The sequence below is a fragment of the Rhinopithecus roxellana genome, chromosome 10 (assembly GCF_007565055.1).
Source record: "Rhinopithecus roxellana isolate Shanxi Qingling chromosome 10, ASM756505v1, whole genome shotgun sequence".
Lineage (NCBI taxonomy): Eukaryota > Metazoa > Chordata > Mammalia > Primates > Cercopithecidae > Rhinopithecus > Rhinopithecus roxellana.
The window spans coordinates 113818744-113834886 of record NC_044558.1 but is presented as its reverse complement, the minus strand read 5'-3'; the positions used below and the strand labels follow the sequence as shown (position 1 = coordinate 113834886).

Sequence of the window (16143 nt, the reverse complement as noted above, 5' to 3'; positions counted from 1 at the left end):
AAATCATGAACTTGAAACTTTTATTCAAGTAAACCATGTTATATTTTAAATTAGATTGTATATTTTTCAGGGAGTATATGGTTTAGAAGATGCTGTCATTGAAATAAAGAATTGTAAAAACCAAATTAAAATCAGAGATCGAGAGATCGAAATATTGACAAAGGAAATCAATAAACTTGAATTGAAGATCAATGATTTCCTTGATGAAAATGAGGCACTTAGAGAACGTGTGGGTAAGCCATCTTTTAAGTTACATAGTTTGCTCAGCCTGATTTACAAGTCTTTTTTTTTTAAATTTAAATTGTTTATTATTATTTATTAAGTAGTTTAATGCTTCTAAATACTTTTTTTTTTTTTTTTTTTGAGACGGAGTCTCACTCTGTCACCCAGGCTGGAGTGCAGTGGCTGGATCTCAGCTCACTGCAAGCTCCGCCTCCCGGGTTTACGCCATTCTCCTGCCTCAGCCTCCCTAGTAGCTGGGACTACAGGCGCCCGCCACCTCGCCCGGCTAGTTTTTGGTATGTTTTACTAGAGATGGGGTTTCACCGTGTTAGCCAGGATGGTCTCGATCTCCTGACCTCATGATCCGCCCGTCTCGGCCTCCCAAAGTGCTGGGATTACAGGCTTGAGCCACCGCGCCCGGCTTCAAATACTTTCATAAAATGTTTAATACAAATAAAAGTGGAGCTAACCTGATTGAAGTGGAATCAGATTTTATGGTATTGGAGTGGTGGGTGGGCAGGGCTGGAACATTGCCTTACTCAGTCTAGCATCTCCTCAGTAATAGCTGCTTCTTTAAAAAAATGAAAGTTTATTAATACCACATATCAGAGGTTAACCTTTTTTATTTTTTTTCCAACAAAAGTAGGGTATGTATTACCCACATTTGTTTGCAAAATGCTCTTGTTACAGATGAGATGTTTAAACCTCTCGCTCTGTGTTGTGATTCTCCTGCCTCTGCCTCCTGAGTAGCTGGGATTACAGGCATGCACCACCACACCTGGATAATTTTTGTATTTTTAGTAGAGATGGGGTTTCACCATGTTGACTAGGCTGGTCTCCAACTCCTGACCTTAAGTGATCCACCCACCTGGGCCTCCCAAAGTGCTGGGATTATAGGCATGAGCCACCGCGCCTGGCCTGTTAAAATCTTTTAAAGATTTTTAAGTACTTAACTTTTATAATTCGGATTGTTTACATTTTACTTTGATTGAGTATTTTAAGGAGTAATTAGTAATATAGCTTGAGAGTTTATGTATTTATTTTAATAAATAGCTTATTAATAGTTAATATTACTAATTTAAGTGTTATGATAGTGTAGACTAAGTTGCTGCTTTAAAATGAAAATAAATATCTAAATATAGATTTCATTATTGCTAAATTTCATTTAATGCTCTCTTAGTTAAAAATGATCATTTGTAAAAACTATTATCTAAAGAAAAGATAAATAGACAAATAAGTATTTTATACAGATATATGTGCGTGAAAAGTATCTAACTTGTGCTAGGACCCCAAGTTAGACTTCTGATCCACTTGGACTATCAGATCACAGCCAAGAATCTGAAAGTTCCTAAAGATGACTTCTGGCCAGTCTAGGTAGCTGTCATAGACATCATATTTTCTGTGTTTAAAAAGCTCCAAATCTTTGTTTATAATTTACATTAGGTTTTTGTTAGGATTTCCATTAATAATTGTGATAAAATTTTAACTCGGGTTACAGTTTAAATATCTGGAAAATTCTTTTACAGAAAGTTACCTCATTCTTCAGTGATATTGGCTAAGTGAATTATAACCAGTTGCCTGATGGTATATGACATTTTTGCAGTTTATTTGAATGCTTTTAAGTTTTTAATTGTATTGCTTTCTATTCTAGGCCTTGAACCAAAGACAATGATTGATTTAACTGAATTTAGAAATAGCAAACACTTAAAACAGCAGCAGTACAGAGCTGAAAACCAGATTCTTTTGAAAGAGGCAAGTGTGGTAGTCAGTTGATTATTTTCTTGGTTGAACTATAGAGAAATACTAATGATTTCTACTTTGTAGATTGAAAGTCTAGAGGAAGAACGACTTGATCTGAAAAAAAAAATTCGTCAAATGGCTCAAGAAAGAGGAAAAAGAAGTGCAACTTCAGGTATACTCAGTTATTCTAAACCTTTAAAAAGAATTATTGGTAAGTGAGTTGTCTGGATATGAAATTATTTATGTGTTAGCTATTTTTGCTGTTCTATTGTGGGTCTGTTACAAATTTAATAAATGACAAAAACAGCCTGAAGGAGGTAAGTGAGTGTCAGTGGGTTCAGTTCTGAATCTGAAATAGGCAAAAATGAACAAAACAAAGTAACAAAAATTAAGCAAACAAACAAAACAAACCTTAGAATTATGGAATATTTGAAAATTTTATGGTATAGTATTTTAATTTCTAGACAGCACCAATATGTTGTGATTAATAATAATAAAACTTAGTAGTTTTTATGTTAATATATGTTACTCAACATTTTGTCTTTCCTTAAGGATTATGCATTGAAAAGCTTTTCTTGTAAATTATTATTATTATTATTATTATTTGAGATAGAGTCTGTCTTGTTCTGTTGCCCAGGCTGGAGTGCAGTGGTGCGATCTTGCGCATTACACCCTCTGCCTCCCAGGTTCTAGCGATTCTTGTGCTTCAGCCTCCTGAGTAGTTGAGACTATAGGTGTGAGCCACCACGCCTGGCTTATTTTTGTATTTTTAGTAGAGATGGGGTTTCACCATGTTGGCCAGGCTGGTCTCCAACTCCTGATCTCAAGTGATCCATCCACTTTAGCTTCCCAAAGTACTGTAATTACAGGCGTAAGCCACCATGGCTGGCCTTAAATTATTCTTTACTAAGTGAAAGTAATGCTTTATTGAATATAAATTAGCATCTTTTTTTGGTTTATTTTACTTGAGCTAAAGAGAACAGTTGGTTAAGTTTTATAATAGCCATTGCAGTGCTTTTTTGTAAGAAAACCACACAGAAGGAATATCTTTTTCACTTGCCCCAAGTCCCCAAGCACGTATATGAATAATAGCAGAGTGGTTCTTTTTAGCATTATGATTTCTATAATACATCCAAAACTTTCTCAATAAATGAAACTTCATAATTTATTAGTACAATAATCAGTTTACTTATTACTCATCATTTATATTTACTTTATATGTCTTTTAACTGGTGCTTATTAAGTAACGCTTTAATATAGAATAGGCAAAGAATGGTAGAGCAGATGAAATTCAAATTAGGTTCTCACATTATTAATAGTTCATTGAAAGTGAGCTAGATCAGAAGGTTGTATTGGCAATGTAGAATTTTGGAAGGAGTTTGGAAACAATTATTCTACCTTTGGGTTAAAACTTGATTGTAGGTTTTAAGAATTAAAATGTTGGAATAGTAGAACGGTTATTTTAATGTTTTTAGTTTGTTAATTCTCTTATGTATAGGATTAACCACTGAGGACCTGAACCTAACTGAAAACGTTTCTCAAGGAGATAGAATAAGTGAAAGAAAATTGGATTTATTGAGCCTGAAAAATATGAGTGAAGCACAATCAAAGGTAATAGTAAAGTATTGCAAAGAGAGTAAGGGAAAATATTTTTATTGTGCTTTCATTTCTTCCCCCTTTATCTCATTCTTGAACATCTAATCTTATTATTGTTGATAAGTAGAGGGAAATATTTGCTTATTTAAATAACCTGTGATTCAAAGTTTGATTAATGAGACGTTATTTACTCTGAATACAGATTAGGAGTTCAGATAAAGTAGAGCTACTGCATAGGAGATCATCATTCAATACCCCACAGTCAGATCAGAATGAGCCAGAAGAGAATATGACCATAGAATCATTATCAAGAATGTTATCTGAAATTCACCATAGTGTAGAAAGTAGAATGCATCCTTTTGTCCCTTTAACTAGACTTTCTTCATCCATGCAAGTAAAAGATAATTCAACTCCAGAAACTATTACAATAAGAGAGATTTTTAAAGCACCATGTCTGCAGTCTTCAAGAAATCTAGAATCATTAGTCAGCATCTTTAGTAGGGAAAGCCATGAAGAAATAAATGACGTATGCCATTTTTCTGCTGACTGTATGAAGAAAGAGTCAAGAAGCCATCAAGCACTAGAGAAGACTAGTTTTGTACAAAAAAGCAATTCATCTTTTCATGGCTTATCAGCAGCTTCAGACATAATGCAGAAGTTATCACTTAGGCAAAAATCTGCAATATTTTGTCAACAAATTCATGAAAATAGGACTGACATGGATAAATCACAAGTAGCAGCATTAGAAGAAGAACAGGTTCATACCCAAATAAAGTACGCTGATATCAATTTGAAAGAAGATGTAATAAAAAGTGAAGTACCCTTTCAGACAGAGATATTGAAAAATAAGCTTGAGGTTAATCTTCCAGACCCTGTGTTTATTACTGCACAATCAAAATTGTCTCAGATACATCCTCTTGAAAATCTTATAGAACAGCTACGGAGAGAACTAGTATTTCTTAGATCTCAGGTGAGCTTTTCTCCAAATTATATTTTTGTGGTTGCTCTTTTATGACATCTCTAACGAAGTTCTGTAACAATTACAGTTAGAATATTTTTGTTTGCATTTTAACATGAGTTATACACATTTTACTTTTTAAAATCTAAAATGCAGTACATTGATATGAACTCATTGACTTGTCTAATTTATTACATTTTTCTTTAGAATGAAATCATAGCACAGGAATTATTGATCAAAGAAGCACAGAGTAGAAATGCAGAAATAGAACTTGAACGTCATAGAAGCCAGGCAGAACAGGTAGTGTAAAGGCAGAACATTAAAAGACATGATTGTACTAAAGACAAAAACCATTATATCTTTTTGCCTTTTATCATGGATGTTGGGAGAGGGAGAAAGTGGGAGGAAGATCATCATCTGTTTTACTGTTTAGATTTTAGTTTATTTTTATGATTGCTGCTATGTCTTCATAGCTCATTTTTTTTTTTGTTTTGTTATACTTAATTGATCAAACTTTTAACTTGAAAACTATAGACTATTGTGATATTTTGTGGAAAAAAATCAATTTTGTTCTCTGCTTTTTTCAGAATGAATTTCTTTCAAGAGAATTAATTGAAAAAGAAAGAGATTTAGAAAGAAGTAGGACAGTGATAGCCAAATTTCAGAATAAATGTAAGTTATAATTATCTTTTACTTTTCTGTTCTTATTTTTCCTAGACTTAAAATCATGGGCCTAAAAGGACATTAACACATTCTCTGTTTTCTAATCTGTTTTACTCCTAATTACCTCTGTACTCTATATACTTCAGTCTGTCACTCATCCAGTTGGTTTGCCTTGCTATTTTCATTGTCAGAGAATGTTACTAATATGAATTTTTTGTGAGAATGTATAACTCGTTTTTCTTGTGTGTTCTTTAATCTAAATGAAGTTAGAACACCAAATTTAAAGTTCTTTAATATAAAGTATAGTTTAAGTTAAGGCAAAAGTATTCCTGTGATTTATTTCTTCCAGTGATGAGATATGTGTGTATATGCATATGATATAAATAGGTCTGTCATTTACCTCAACTATTCACGTAGGATTTATAGTTGAATTTTCTTGTTTGTTTATTTACATTTGCATTTTTCCAATGATTTCTTTGGTATATGTGAAATATTTGTCATCTGTATAGAATAGTGTAAATTGTGAAAAAGATCTGATCATCCAATGAGAAAACTGTATAATTACAGTAAAAGAATTAGTTGAAGAAAATAAGCAACTTGAAGAAGGTATGAAAGAAATATTGCAAGCAATTAAGGAAATGCAGAAAGATCCTGATGTTAATGGAGGAGAAACATCTCTAATTATCCCTAGCCTTGAAAGACTAGTTAATGTAAGTTATATTTTTCATGTTAATCTTTTTCCTCTATCACTTTAGAAAGATTTTCTGCTGTGTACAGATTTCCATAGTTTCTGATGAGATATTTTCAGTCATTTGAATCATTGTTTCCCTGTATGTAAAATGTAGTTTTTCTTGAGCTGCTCTCAATACTTTTCTTCTACCAACTGGATATTTGTTATTAATCTGTCTTCAAGTTCACTGACGTTTTCCTCTTTATCTCTGTTCTTTTGGTTAAAGGGTCAGCTTGAGACCTTGAAGAGTTTTTTACACAGAATTTGGAGCTCATTTTTGCTGACTCTTTTCTTACTGGGATTTTTCTTTCACTTTTCCCATGGTTTGGGGCTCTATCCTATGGTTTTCTAGATGAGAAAGATGATAGGTCACTGCAATTGCACCCTGCCCTATGACTAAATCTTTAAAAATGACAAAGTCAATCTTTGCTGGTCCTGTCTTCCATATTTGACAGCTGCGCTATCTCCGCTCACTGCAAGCTCTGCCTCCCGGGTTCACACCATTCTCCTGCCTCAGCCTCCCGAGTGGCTGGGACTACAGGCACCTGCCACCACGCCCAGCTAATTTTTTTTTGCTTTTTTTTTAGTAGAGACGGAGTTTCACCATGTCAACCAGGATGGTTTCGATCTCCTGACCTCGTGATCCACCTGCCTCAGCCTCCCAGAGTGCTGGGATTACAGGCGTGAGCCACCGTGCCCGGCCCTTTTTTTTTCCCTAAAATCTGCTTGCTTTTGTTCATTTTCTAGAAACTTTAGGTAGTTTTTTTTTTGTTTTTTTTTTTTAATTCGTTTTTTATTTATGGGAGTGTAGGTCTCTTAGGAACTTATGCCATAAGAAGTATTATGAAATGGCTTTATTCTAAATGTTTAAAAACTTACTCATTGTTATAGGAAAGATTTAGCCATCAATAATATTCTATTTATATTTACCATATAGAGACTTGAGAAATTCTCAATGGATTTACTGTTTACAGATACAGGATAGAGTATCTGTTATATAAACTTGAATAATATACACATTTTAGATTGTTAATATTTAACTATATGTCATTTATGTTATCTGAACATATTTAGCATACATTATTATATTATTTCCCAAATTTGTGCTTGATTTCAATAGGAAAAAAATTATTATTATTTACTGAATTGCTTTTTTAAAAAAAAAAATCATGATTAATCAGTAGTTGGATACTTTTTATAACAGCACTGTGATTGTTAGCAGAGAATGAGAATGATACTGGTATGTTAAAAATTTCCAGAGGCAAGAAAATAGTTTGATTCCCATTGTATCTTTCTCATTCTGACTTTCTCATTCTGATTGGTGATTTCGTTTTGCCTCTGCCATTTTGAATGTCTAAAATGATTCTTTATGCTTTTTTTATGTGAACATCTTTTGTCTGTGATGATGCCCACTACTGATACTGTGTCCCAGATCAAACTTAATTTTCCAAGGGCAGCTCTACTTAGGGACCAAATGAAAACAGAGTGAATGGCCCAAGAAATCCTAACTTCTATTTATGCTGACAATCTCTGGGCCTTCCTGGAGCCACTGTTTCCATAGACTTCATTTACTTTTATCCTGGATTGTCATTGCTTTTTCAGATTCATAGGCCCTGTCTGAAATTCACAAATCACCTAACAGTCCTCCTCTAAGAAATCTTCAGAATTCATGACAATTTAGACCAGATAATTCTGGATTATGCATTTTAGTTCACTTTTTGTTACTACAGGGTATTTTTCAGTGCCCCCAACAGCTATGTAACTCATTCTCATTTTATCAAAGTCCATGTAGACAAGGCACTATTCCTCAATGAGACAACTAACTAGACCACCTTGTTGTCAGTCAGAGTACCTTCCTCTACCTACTTTTATCTTCATGATATCCTCTTTGAATTAGTATAAGTTATTACTCTGCATGACCTGCTCTAATCTCCTTCAGGGAAAGGCTTTTATAAATCTACTACCTAGAGTTAAACCCCAGATCACCTTCCTGAGTAGGAGATTGCATTTGGTTCTATTCATTTTACCTTATTTGGCTTCTACCTTCATTTTTTAGGACTTACTTTGCCTTTAACAGTTTTTTCCATACAGTTCGTCTAAAGTCCAAATATATTTATATGTATATATTATGTAGATGTGTGCAGTGTGTGTATATACTTATGTATGCCAATGTTGGAGATTTTGGGCCGGTGATGCCACTCTGATAATATTTTAATATTTGACATATTTTTGCTTACTCATTATTCTTAGATAATGCCATATTATGATACCTTGCCTTTATTTTTTTTTATGCTTCAACTGTGTGGAGAGGAAGCACTGAAAAATTCACTTAATTGAATGTTGTATTGATCAATTTTTCAATATTGTATTGTATTCCATTCCTTTGCACATGCTTTAAATGCAGATGCTATATAATTTCAGAGAAAAATACCTCATTTTGACTGTATAAAAACCCTGTGTAGTGAGCAGAGCTAACATTATTTTCCCCTTTTTAGAGACAAGAAAACTAAGATATAGAGAATTTAAGTCACTTTCCCAGCTAGTGACTGATTAAAATTTGAACCCTGGTCATCTTATTCCTGTCTGGTTGTTTTTCTAGTCTACCAGTCTGTTAAGATTAGCTAGATGTTTTTTAATTGTTTTAATGAAGTAATTACTATGTTTGGTAATGTAAATGAAAGTTTTATAGATCCATAAATAAGAATTTGAATCGGCGTACTTTATTATCATGCTTGGCAATGAAAATAGGAAAATGCTTAAATGTCCATTTTATTTAAAGACAGACTGTTTTTTACGATGATTTCACTGTTTTTCTCCATATTTGTAATATATAATATAAATTTACTAGGCTATAGAATCAAAGAATGCAGAAGGTATCTTTGATGCCAGTCTGCATTTGAAAGCCCAAGTTGATCAGCTTACCGGAAGAAATGAAGAATTAAGACAGGAGCTCAGGGAATCTCGGAAAGAGGCTATAAATTATTCACAGCAGTTGGCAAAGGCTAATTTAAAGGTGAGAATTTTATTAAATAGAAGAAAATGCTGAACATAAGAATGTAGATTTAATAGGAAACTTTTAATTTTTTTAAAAGAATCCTTTATGAAAAAATGCCTGTTGAATTAATTCTTTTGATATTAAGAAACTGGATTTCTCTTATAAAATTAAGTGGAAAATATGTGCCTTATAATATTAAAAAGAATACAAAAATTCTAAATCTTATACCTGGGCATTTCTAAGCAGAAACTAAAGTATGGTTTAAGTAAAATTCCTGGCAGGGCATTCACATGTCTGTTATCTGTCTTTCTTTGGGTGTAAGAGATGTTATTCTCATTGCTGGATTTTTTTTTTTCCAGATAGACCATCTTGAAAAAGAAACTAGTCTTTTACGACAATCAGAAGGATCAAATGTTGTTTTTAAAGGAATTGACTTACCTGATGGGATAGCACCATCTAGTGCCAGTATCATTAATTCTCAGAATGAATATTTAATACATTTGTTACAGGTATTAAAAATTTTGTTATAGGTATTGAAAATTTTACATGCGAATAACAAAAATCATTGGTAGTATGTTTGTGTTTTTACTTTTATTTTATTTTAATTTTTCCATCACCAAAGCATGCAGATAGTACTTTTCTTAATAGTCTTCATGTATTCCTTTGAGCTCTCAAAATAGTAACAGTGAAATATATTTTGTATGGATTTTGACATTAGATGGAATATTATACATAAAAACAGTTTGTACCATTCATTCCATTCATCTGCATGAGCAGCATGTTCTCACATCTTGTTCACATGCCTGTCATTCATGTGAAATACATGATTCACAAGCAGAACAACAAGCAGCTACTATAAAGCAGTATTATGTAAATGAGCACTTTTATTTATTGCTGGGTGGAAAACATAAGAATAAAGTCTGTCAGAGCTTTTTAGTGTCGTGATAGAATTGTTCCCCTTTTTGCATTCACAAGTAAAAACTTTTTTTTTTTTTTTTTTTTTTTTTTTTTGAGACAGTCTCACTCTGTCACCAAGGCTGGAGTGCAGTTGCGCTACCTTGGCTCACTGCAACCTCCACCTCCTGAGTTTAAGTGATTCACATGCCTCAGCCTCCTGAGTAGCTGGGACTACAGGCATGCATCCCTGGCTAATTTTTGTATTTTTTTTAATAGAGATGGTGTGTCGTCATGTTGACCAGGCTGGTCTCAAACTACTGGTCTCAAGTGATTCGCCTACCTTGGCCTCCCAAAGTGCTAGGATTACAGACGTGAGCCATGCACCCGGCCGCAAGTAAAAACTTCTAAACCAAATTATTTACCTTTGTCTTCTCTTTACCCAATAAAATGTTAGTTAATCTACCACCAAGAGGAAAGGGTACTCTACTATACTACTTGCCCTGGGTTTCTCAGTTTTGCTGTCTGTATAATGGTTGTTATGAATGTCCTAATGACAGATCTTTTTCAGTATTTGAAGTTTGACTATCTATAACATCACACACATTATAAATATAATTACAAATATATGTTCAGGATCAATGAAAATGTTTTTGATTATAAATGCCACTATTTCTCTCTGCTGGGTGATCCATTTGTGAATATACTTGAGTTATAATTCTTAAGTACTCATTTTTATTTTGGAAATTACAGTAATTCATCTTTTTCTCAATATTGGGATTTTTATGTTATCTAAGTCAGGTAAGGACAGCTTTAATTACTTATTAGAATATTGCTTTATAATATATGTTATGTTATTTTTTTTTTTTTTTTTTTTTGAGACGGAGTCTTGCTCTGTCACCCGGGCTGGAGTGCAGTGGCTGGATCTCAGCTCACTGCAAGCTCCGCCTCCCAGGTTTACGCCATTCTCCTGCCTCAGCCTCCCGAGTAGCTGGGACTACAGGCACCCGCCACCTTGCCTGGCTGGTTTTTTGTATTTTTTAGTAGAGACGGGGTTTCACTGTGTTAGCCAAGATGGTCTCGATCTCCTGACCTCGTGATCCGCCCGTCTCGGCCTCCCAAAGTGCTGGGATTACAGGCTTGAGCTACCATGCCCGGCCAATTATTTTTAAATGTATAATTTTAGCATTATTATTTCTCTTATTTACCTGAGGTATAGGGACACTACCAGCAAATAGTGGTAGTATGGCATTGTCGTATTTTTTGAGATAAAATTCATGTTTTTTCATCTTTATGTAAGAAATGTATCAGAAGTTTGTAGTAGATTAGAGAGTACCAACTGGGAGTCTGAAAACCTGTTCAAAGTGGCAAAACAGGTGCTTGGACTCTCAATCCTAAGGCTGTATAGAGCTATAAGCATGGTAAGACCTTTGGAGTCAGACAGACCCGACCTCAAATGTTGGATCCGTATATATGGAAAGCACCAGACAACAAGCCTAGCATATGTATTTGGTAAAAATGATTGCCAAGTGTAGTGTTAATGAGTTTTTGGATATTGAGTATGTTATTTAATTTTCAATTTCATCTTTAAAATGAAATAATTGGAAAGGATAATTTGAGCGACGATATGAAACTATATGTTCACAAGAGGGTGTGTGGCCAAGTGACTAGAGGTGAGTTTGTAACTATTCTATCTAATAAAACATTGTGATCTGGTTATTTGTGTGCTAACTGTAACAATCAAATATGGTAAAAATAACTTTACCTGTTGTATAGTACCCTTATTTTTATGCCTTAAATGTTCAAAATATCATGGAAAAATGATCTGTGTTGCTTACGGATTTGGTGACTTAACTTTTCTATAATGTTGTCAGAATATGAATTTATACTTTCAAATTCAACATTCTATTTTTTTTTTCATTCTTATTTCTAAACCACTTTTTAGGAACTAGAAAATAAAGAAAAAAAGTTAAAGAATTTAGAAGATTCTCTTGAAGATTATAACAGAAAATTTGCTGTAATTCGTCATCAACAAAGTTTGTTGTATAAAGAATACCTAAGGTATAGGTATTAGCAAAACTTTATAAATACAATTGCAGTATGTTCTTGTTAATTGTGAAAGTAACATAAGAATAATTGATGTTTTGTTCTTCCCTTCTTCTTCTTCCTTTGCAATTGTATTTTTTTACTCTAGTAACTACTGTTAAGAACTTGTTTATGGAGACAGTGTAGCTTAATGATTACATTAAGCCTGGGATTATCCTGCCTGAGTTTGAATCATTTAACATTTGCTTTTTGTAAGAGCTTGATTTGAGCAAGTCATCTTACCTATCTGTGTCTCAGTTTCCTTATCTGTAAGTTTCTTTGTAAGTAATACCATTTTCATAGGATTATTGTAAAACGTAAGTGAGTTATTAGATGAAAATGCTCGGGCTAGTGTGTGGCACATATGAACAGTTTGTAAATGTCAGCTGTTGTTAGCATCATTCATCATCATCACCATCATCATTGTTCATATATGTCTATAGGGAACTAACATATTTCTCCTTATTTCTGTCATTTCATCTAAATCAATAGAATGATTTCCTTAATAGGAAATAGAATACCTAATCAAAGGTGATTTAAACACTAAGAATAATTATTATCTGACTAACCCAGAACCACAAAGCTAGTTATAGGGCAGGTCATATTGGAAGGTTGTTGTTAACACCTATGATAGTTGTAAAATAGTTGCATGAATTCAAGAAAGATGAAACTGTGCCCATTGAAGAAGAGGAGCATTTTTTTCTACATAGCTTTTAATTTTAAATAAACATTTTTTTATGGTGATATCTGGCAGACATTGACTTCGATCTCATTTGCTAGAATTGGGTCACATGTCCAAGTCTGAATAATCATTCAGTTTCAAAGAAAATGATACCACTGTACTGGGTTTATGCGAAGAACGTTGCAGATGTTTGTGGAATGCTCATGCATAGATAACAGTGTCTTACACAACTTCAAAAAAATAATTTATATATAAATATGTTTTAAATTACTTTTTAAATTCACAAGTAAGAATTTATGGCATACAACATGGTGTTCTATATATGTATATACTGTGGAATGGCTAAATCAAGCTACTTAACCATATGTATTACCTCACATACGTTTTTTTTTTTTTTTTCCTTGAGACAGAGTCTTGCTCTTTCACCCAGGCTGGAGTGCAGTGGTGCTATCTTGGCTCACTGCAACCTCTGCCTCCCAGGTCCAAGTTATTTTCTTGCCTCAGCCTCCCAAGTAGCCAAGATTACAGACATATGCCACCATGCCTGGCTAATTTTTGTATTTTTGGTAAAGACAGAGTTTTGCCATATTGGCCGTGCTAGTCTCAAAACTCCTAGTCTCAAGCAATCGGCCCATCTTGGCCTCCCAAAGTTCTGGGATTATAGCATACTTTTTTTTTTTTTTTTGGAGTAAGAACACTTAAAATCTACTCTCTTAGCAATTTTAAAGTACATAATATACTGTTATTAACTTTAGTCACTGTTATGTATGGATCTCTTGAACTATTCCTCTTAACTCCAATTTTGTGTCCTTTACACATCTTCTTTTAAGTCTAATGATTTCTGATGTGTTTGTATTCAAATTATTTTGTAAGCATTTAACACCCAAATTTGAGAGTGGGGTCAGAATGTTGGAATTTGATTTCTAGAATTAGTTTGGGGTATTATTTTCCTACTTTTATTCTGTCTTCAATAAAATGTTTATAAGATTCAGCTTCAATTATAATTATATCACCACCCATTAAGTGGTGAATCAGGGAAGAATGAAAATAATTTGATAACTTTGTTGCCTTGCATTTATTTAAAATATTTTTAATTCTAGGCTAAAACCTTTTTAAATGAAATTTTAACTTATTGTGTTTTCAGATACTGAATAGCTATGATACCTCTTGTGTTGAGAAAACTTTAAATTTGCATAATCTTGTAGTCAAACATTTTATTAGGTTTACAGTATTGTCTTTTGGTTTTGTTTTGTTTTTAGTGAAAAGGACACCTGGAAAACAGAGTCTAAAACAATAAAAGAGGAAAAGAGAAAACTTGAAGATCAAATTCAACAAGATGCTATAAAAGTAAAAGAATATAATGTAAGTAAAACATTTTTAACATTAGTATGCAATATTGTACAAACTAGGATAGCTAGATTCAACAAGTAATATGGATGTATCTTTGTGCAGAATTTGCTCAATACTCTTCAGATGGATTCGGATGAAATGAAAAAAATACTTGCAGAAAACAGTAGGAAAATTACTGTTTTGCAAGTGAATGAAAAATCACTTATAAGGCAATATACAATCTCAGTAGAACTGGAGCGACAACTTAGAAAAGAAAATGAGAAACAAAAGAATGAATTGTTGTCAATGGAGGCTGAAGTTTGTGAAAAACTTGGATGTTTGCAAAGATTTAAGGTACATCTGATTCTTATTTTGCTTTTTCTGACTATAAAAAATTTCAAGTATGCAGAAGATAGGATGGTATCAATAATGCTCATCACCTGAATTAATAGTTAACATTTATTAACATTTTGCCATAATTGCTTCTTTTGATTTTTGTAGGAATGTTTGAATTGCAGACTTTCCTCCCCTAAATAATTAATGTACCCTTTTGAAAAAGCCTTTTTTCTTTAAATAACCACAGTAATTTTATTATACCTAACACAATGACAATAATTCTCTAATATTGCCTAAAACCCTGATTATAGTCACATTTTTTACATTTTTTGATCAAGGAATAAACATTTGGATGTTACATCTCATAAATCTTTTTAATATAGAATCCTCTTGGTTTTCTTTTTCTCCAAAAAATGTTTGAAGATGTATCTGACTTTGTGTGTGTGTGTGTCATTTTACTTGTTCCTCTGTCCCTTGTACTACTAAAAGTTAGGTCGGAACCCTTAGTTAGCTTCAGGTTTAAACATTTTTGGCAAGAATACTTCATAAGTAATTTTCTATACTTTATACTGCATCAGTTCAAGAGTATCTGGTTGTTCCATGTTTTGTAATTGATTACTGTGTTACAGAAAAAACAAGCAGACCAGCTGTGGTGACTCATGCCTGTAATTCCAACACTTTGGAAGGCCCAGGCAGGAAAATTGCCTGAGGCCAGACTGGCCTACGCAATACAGTGAGACCCCGTCTCTACAAAAAATGTGTTTTTTAGTTGTTGTTGTTTTTTTTTTTTTTTTTAAATTAGCTAGGTGTAGTGGCACATGCTTGTAATCCCAGCTACCTGGGACATTGAGGTGGGAGGATCGCTTGAGCCCAGGAAGTTGGGGGCTACAGTGAGCCGTGATCATGTGCCACTGATCTCTGGCCTGTGTGCCTATGTAACAGAGCTAGTCTGTCTCTTAAGAGAAAAATAAAACAAAGAAGAAGAAGAAGTAAAGATAACCATATACCTCCATTATTAAGCAATTTAGTTAACTGGTGATATTTTGGTATCATACATATAACAAATTATTTGTCAGTCCTATATGATTTTAGCATCCTCTGATGATTGTTGCCTAACTCAATTATGAGGAGTTGCAAACATCATAATTTTCTAGTTATATTATGCACTTGCATTTATTAACAGACATGCTTTTGTAAAATAAATAGCATTTCCCCATTAGCTCAGGCTATTTGTTTATCTTGACTTATAGCTCCTACTACAAAGGCAAGCTAAATGCTTTTCTCTTTAATGACCAGTTTTCAGAATACACACTTGGTGTGCTCTGCGCTACCTGATTTTTTTTTCTCATCTCCGCTTTCTCTTTTTTAAGTATATTAGACTCACAGACTTTTAAATATTCCGTGTGTTTTAGTTGGAGTCATATTCTTTTGTCTCAACTTTAGCTAAAGAGAGTCCTTTAAAGTTGACTCATATTGTTTTGACAAAAATTCATTAATTTTTTGAACGAAGCCTCAAAACTTGACTTGTTTTCTAGCATAAGATGTCTTAGACTTACCTACATACTTCATGCTCATACTTGGAATAAACCATTTCTTTAAAGAGCCCAGGTTCCTTTTAGCGGGGAAGGCATTTCGATACCAAAAACTGGCCACTGGGCATCATTGCTCTCAGTGTATCGTTGCTACTAGTCTCTCAGTAGACAAGTTAGAAAAATATATATATATTTAAACTATAAGTTCATATTGTTATTTCCAGTTTAATTATAACATTATGGGGTAAGTAAATAATATGTGGTTTTTACTAAACTTCTTTGATTTTGCACTTGTATGTTTTTTTTTACATAGAAAATCTTTATTATTAACATTAAAATATTTGTTTTATTCTACAATATGCATACAATATTTTGAAAAAT

The 16143-nt window shown here is 33.2% G+C and overlaps 1 protein-coding gene across 2 annotated transcripts in view; it reads left to right on the top strand.

Annotated features, from left to right (window-relative positions):
• CEP290 (centrosomal protein 290) overlaps positions 1-16143 on the top strand; it is a 92287-nt gene that overhangs the window by 20281 nt on the left and 55863 nt on the right. The window contains exons 15-26 of one of the 2 annotated variants that reach the window (XM_030938857.1): positions 71-233; positions 1874-1974; positions 2047-2134; positions 3461-3573; positions 4724-4816; positions 5104-5188; positions 5747-5889; positions 8758-8922; positions 9264-9413; positions 11744-11859; positions 13825-13927; positions 14018-14248. In XM_030938857.1, coding sequence (XP_030794717.1) covers positions 71-233; positions 1874-1974; positions 2047-2134; positions 3461-3573; positions 4724-4816; positions 5104-5188; positions 5747-5889; positions 8758-8922; positions 9264-9413; positions 11744-11859; positions 13825-13927; positions 14018-14248 — 1551 coding nt within the window. The remainder of the gene's footprint in view (positions 1-70; positions 234-1873; positions 1975-2046; positions 2135-3460; positions 3574-4723; positions 4817-5103; positions 5189-5746; positions 5890-8757; positions 8923-9263; positions 9414-11743; positions 11860-13824; positions 13928-14017; positions 14249-16143) is intronic. The other variant, XM_010371487.2, reaches the window with a different exon arrangement.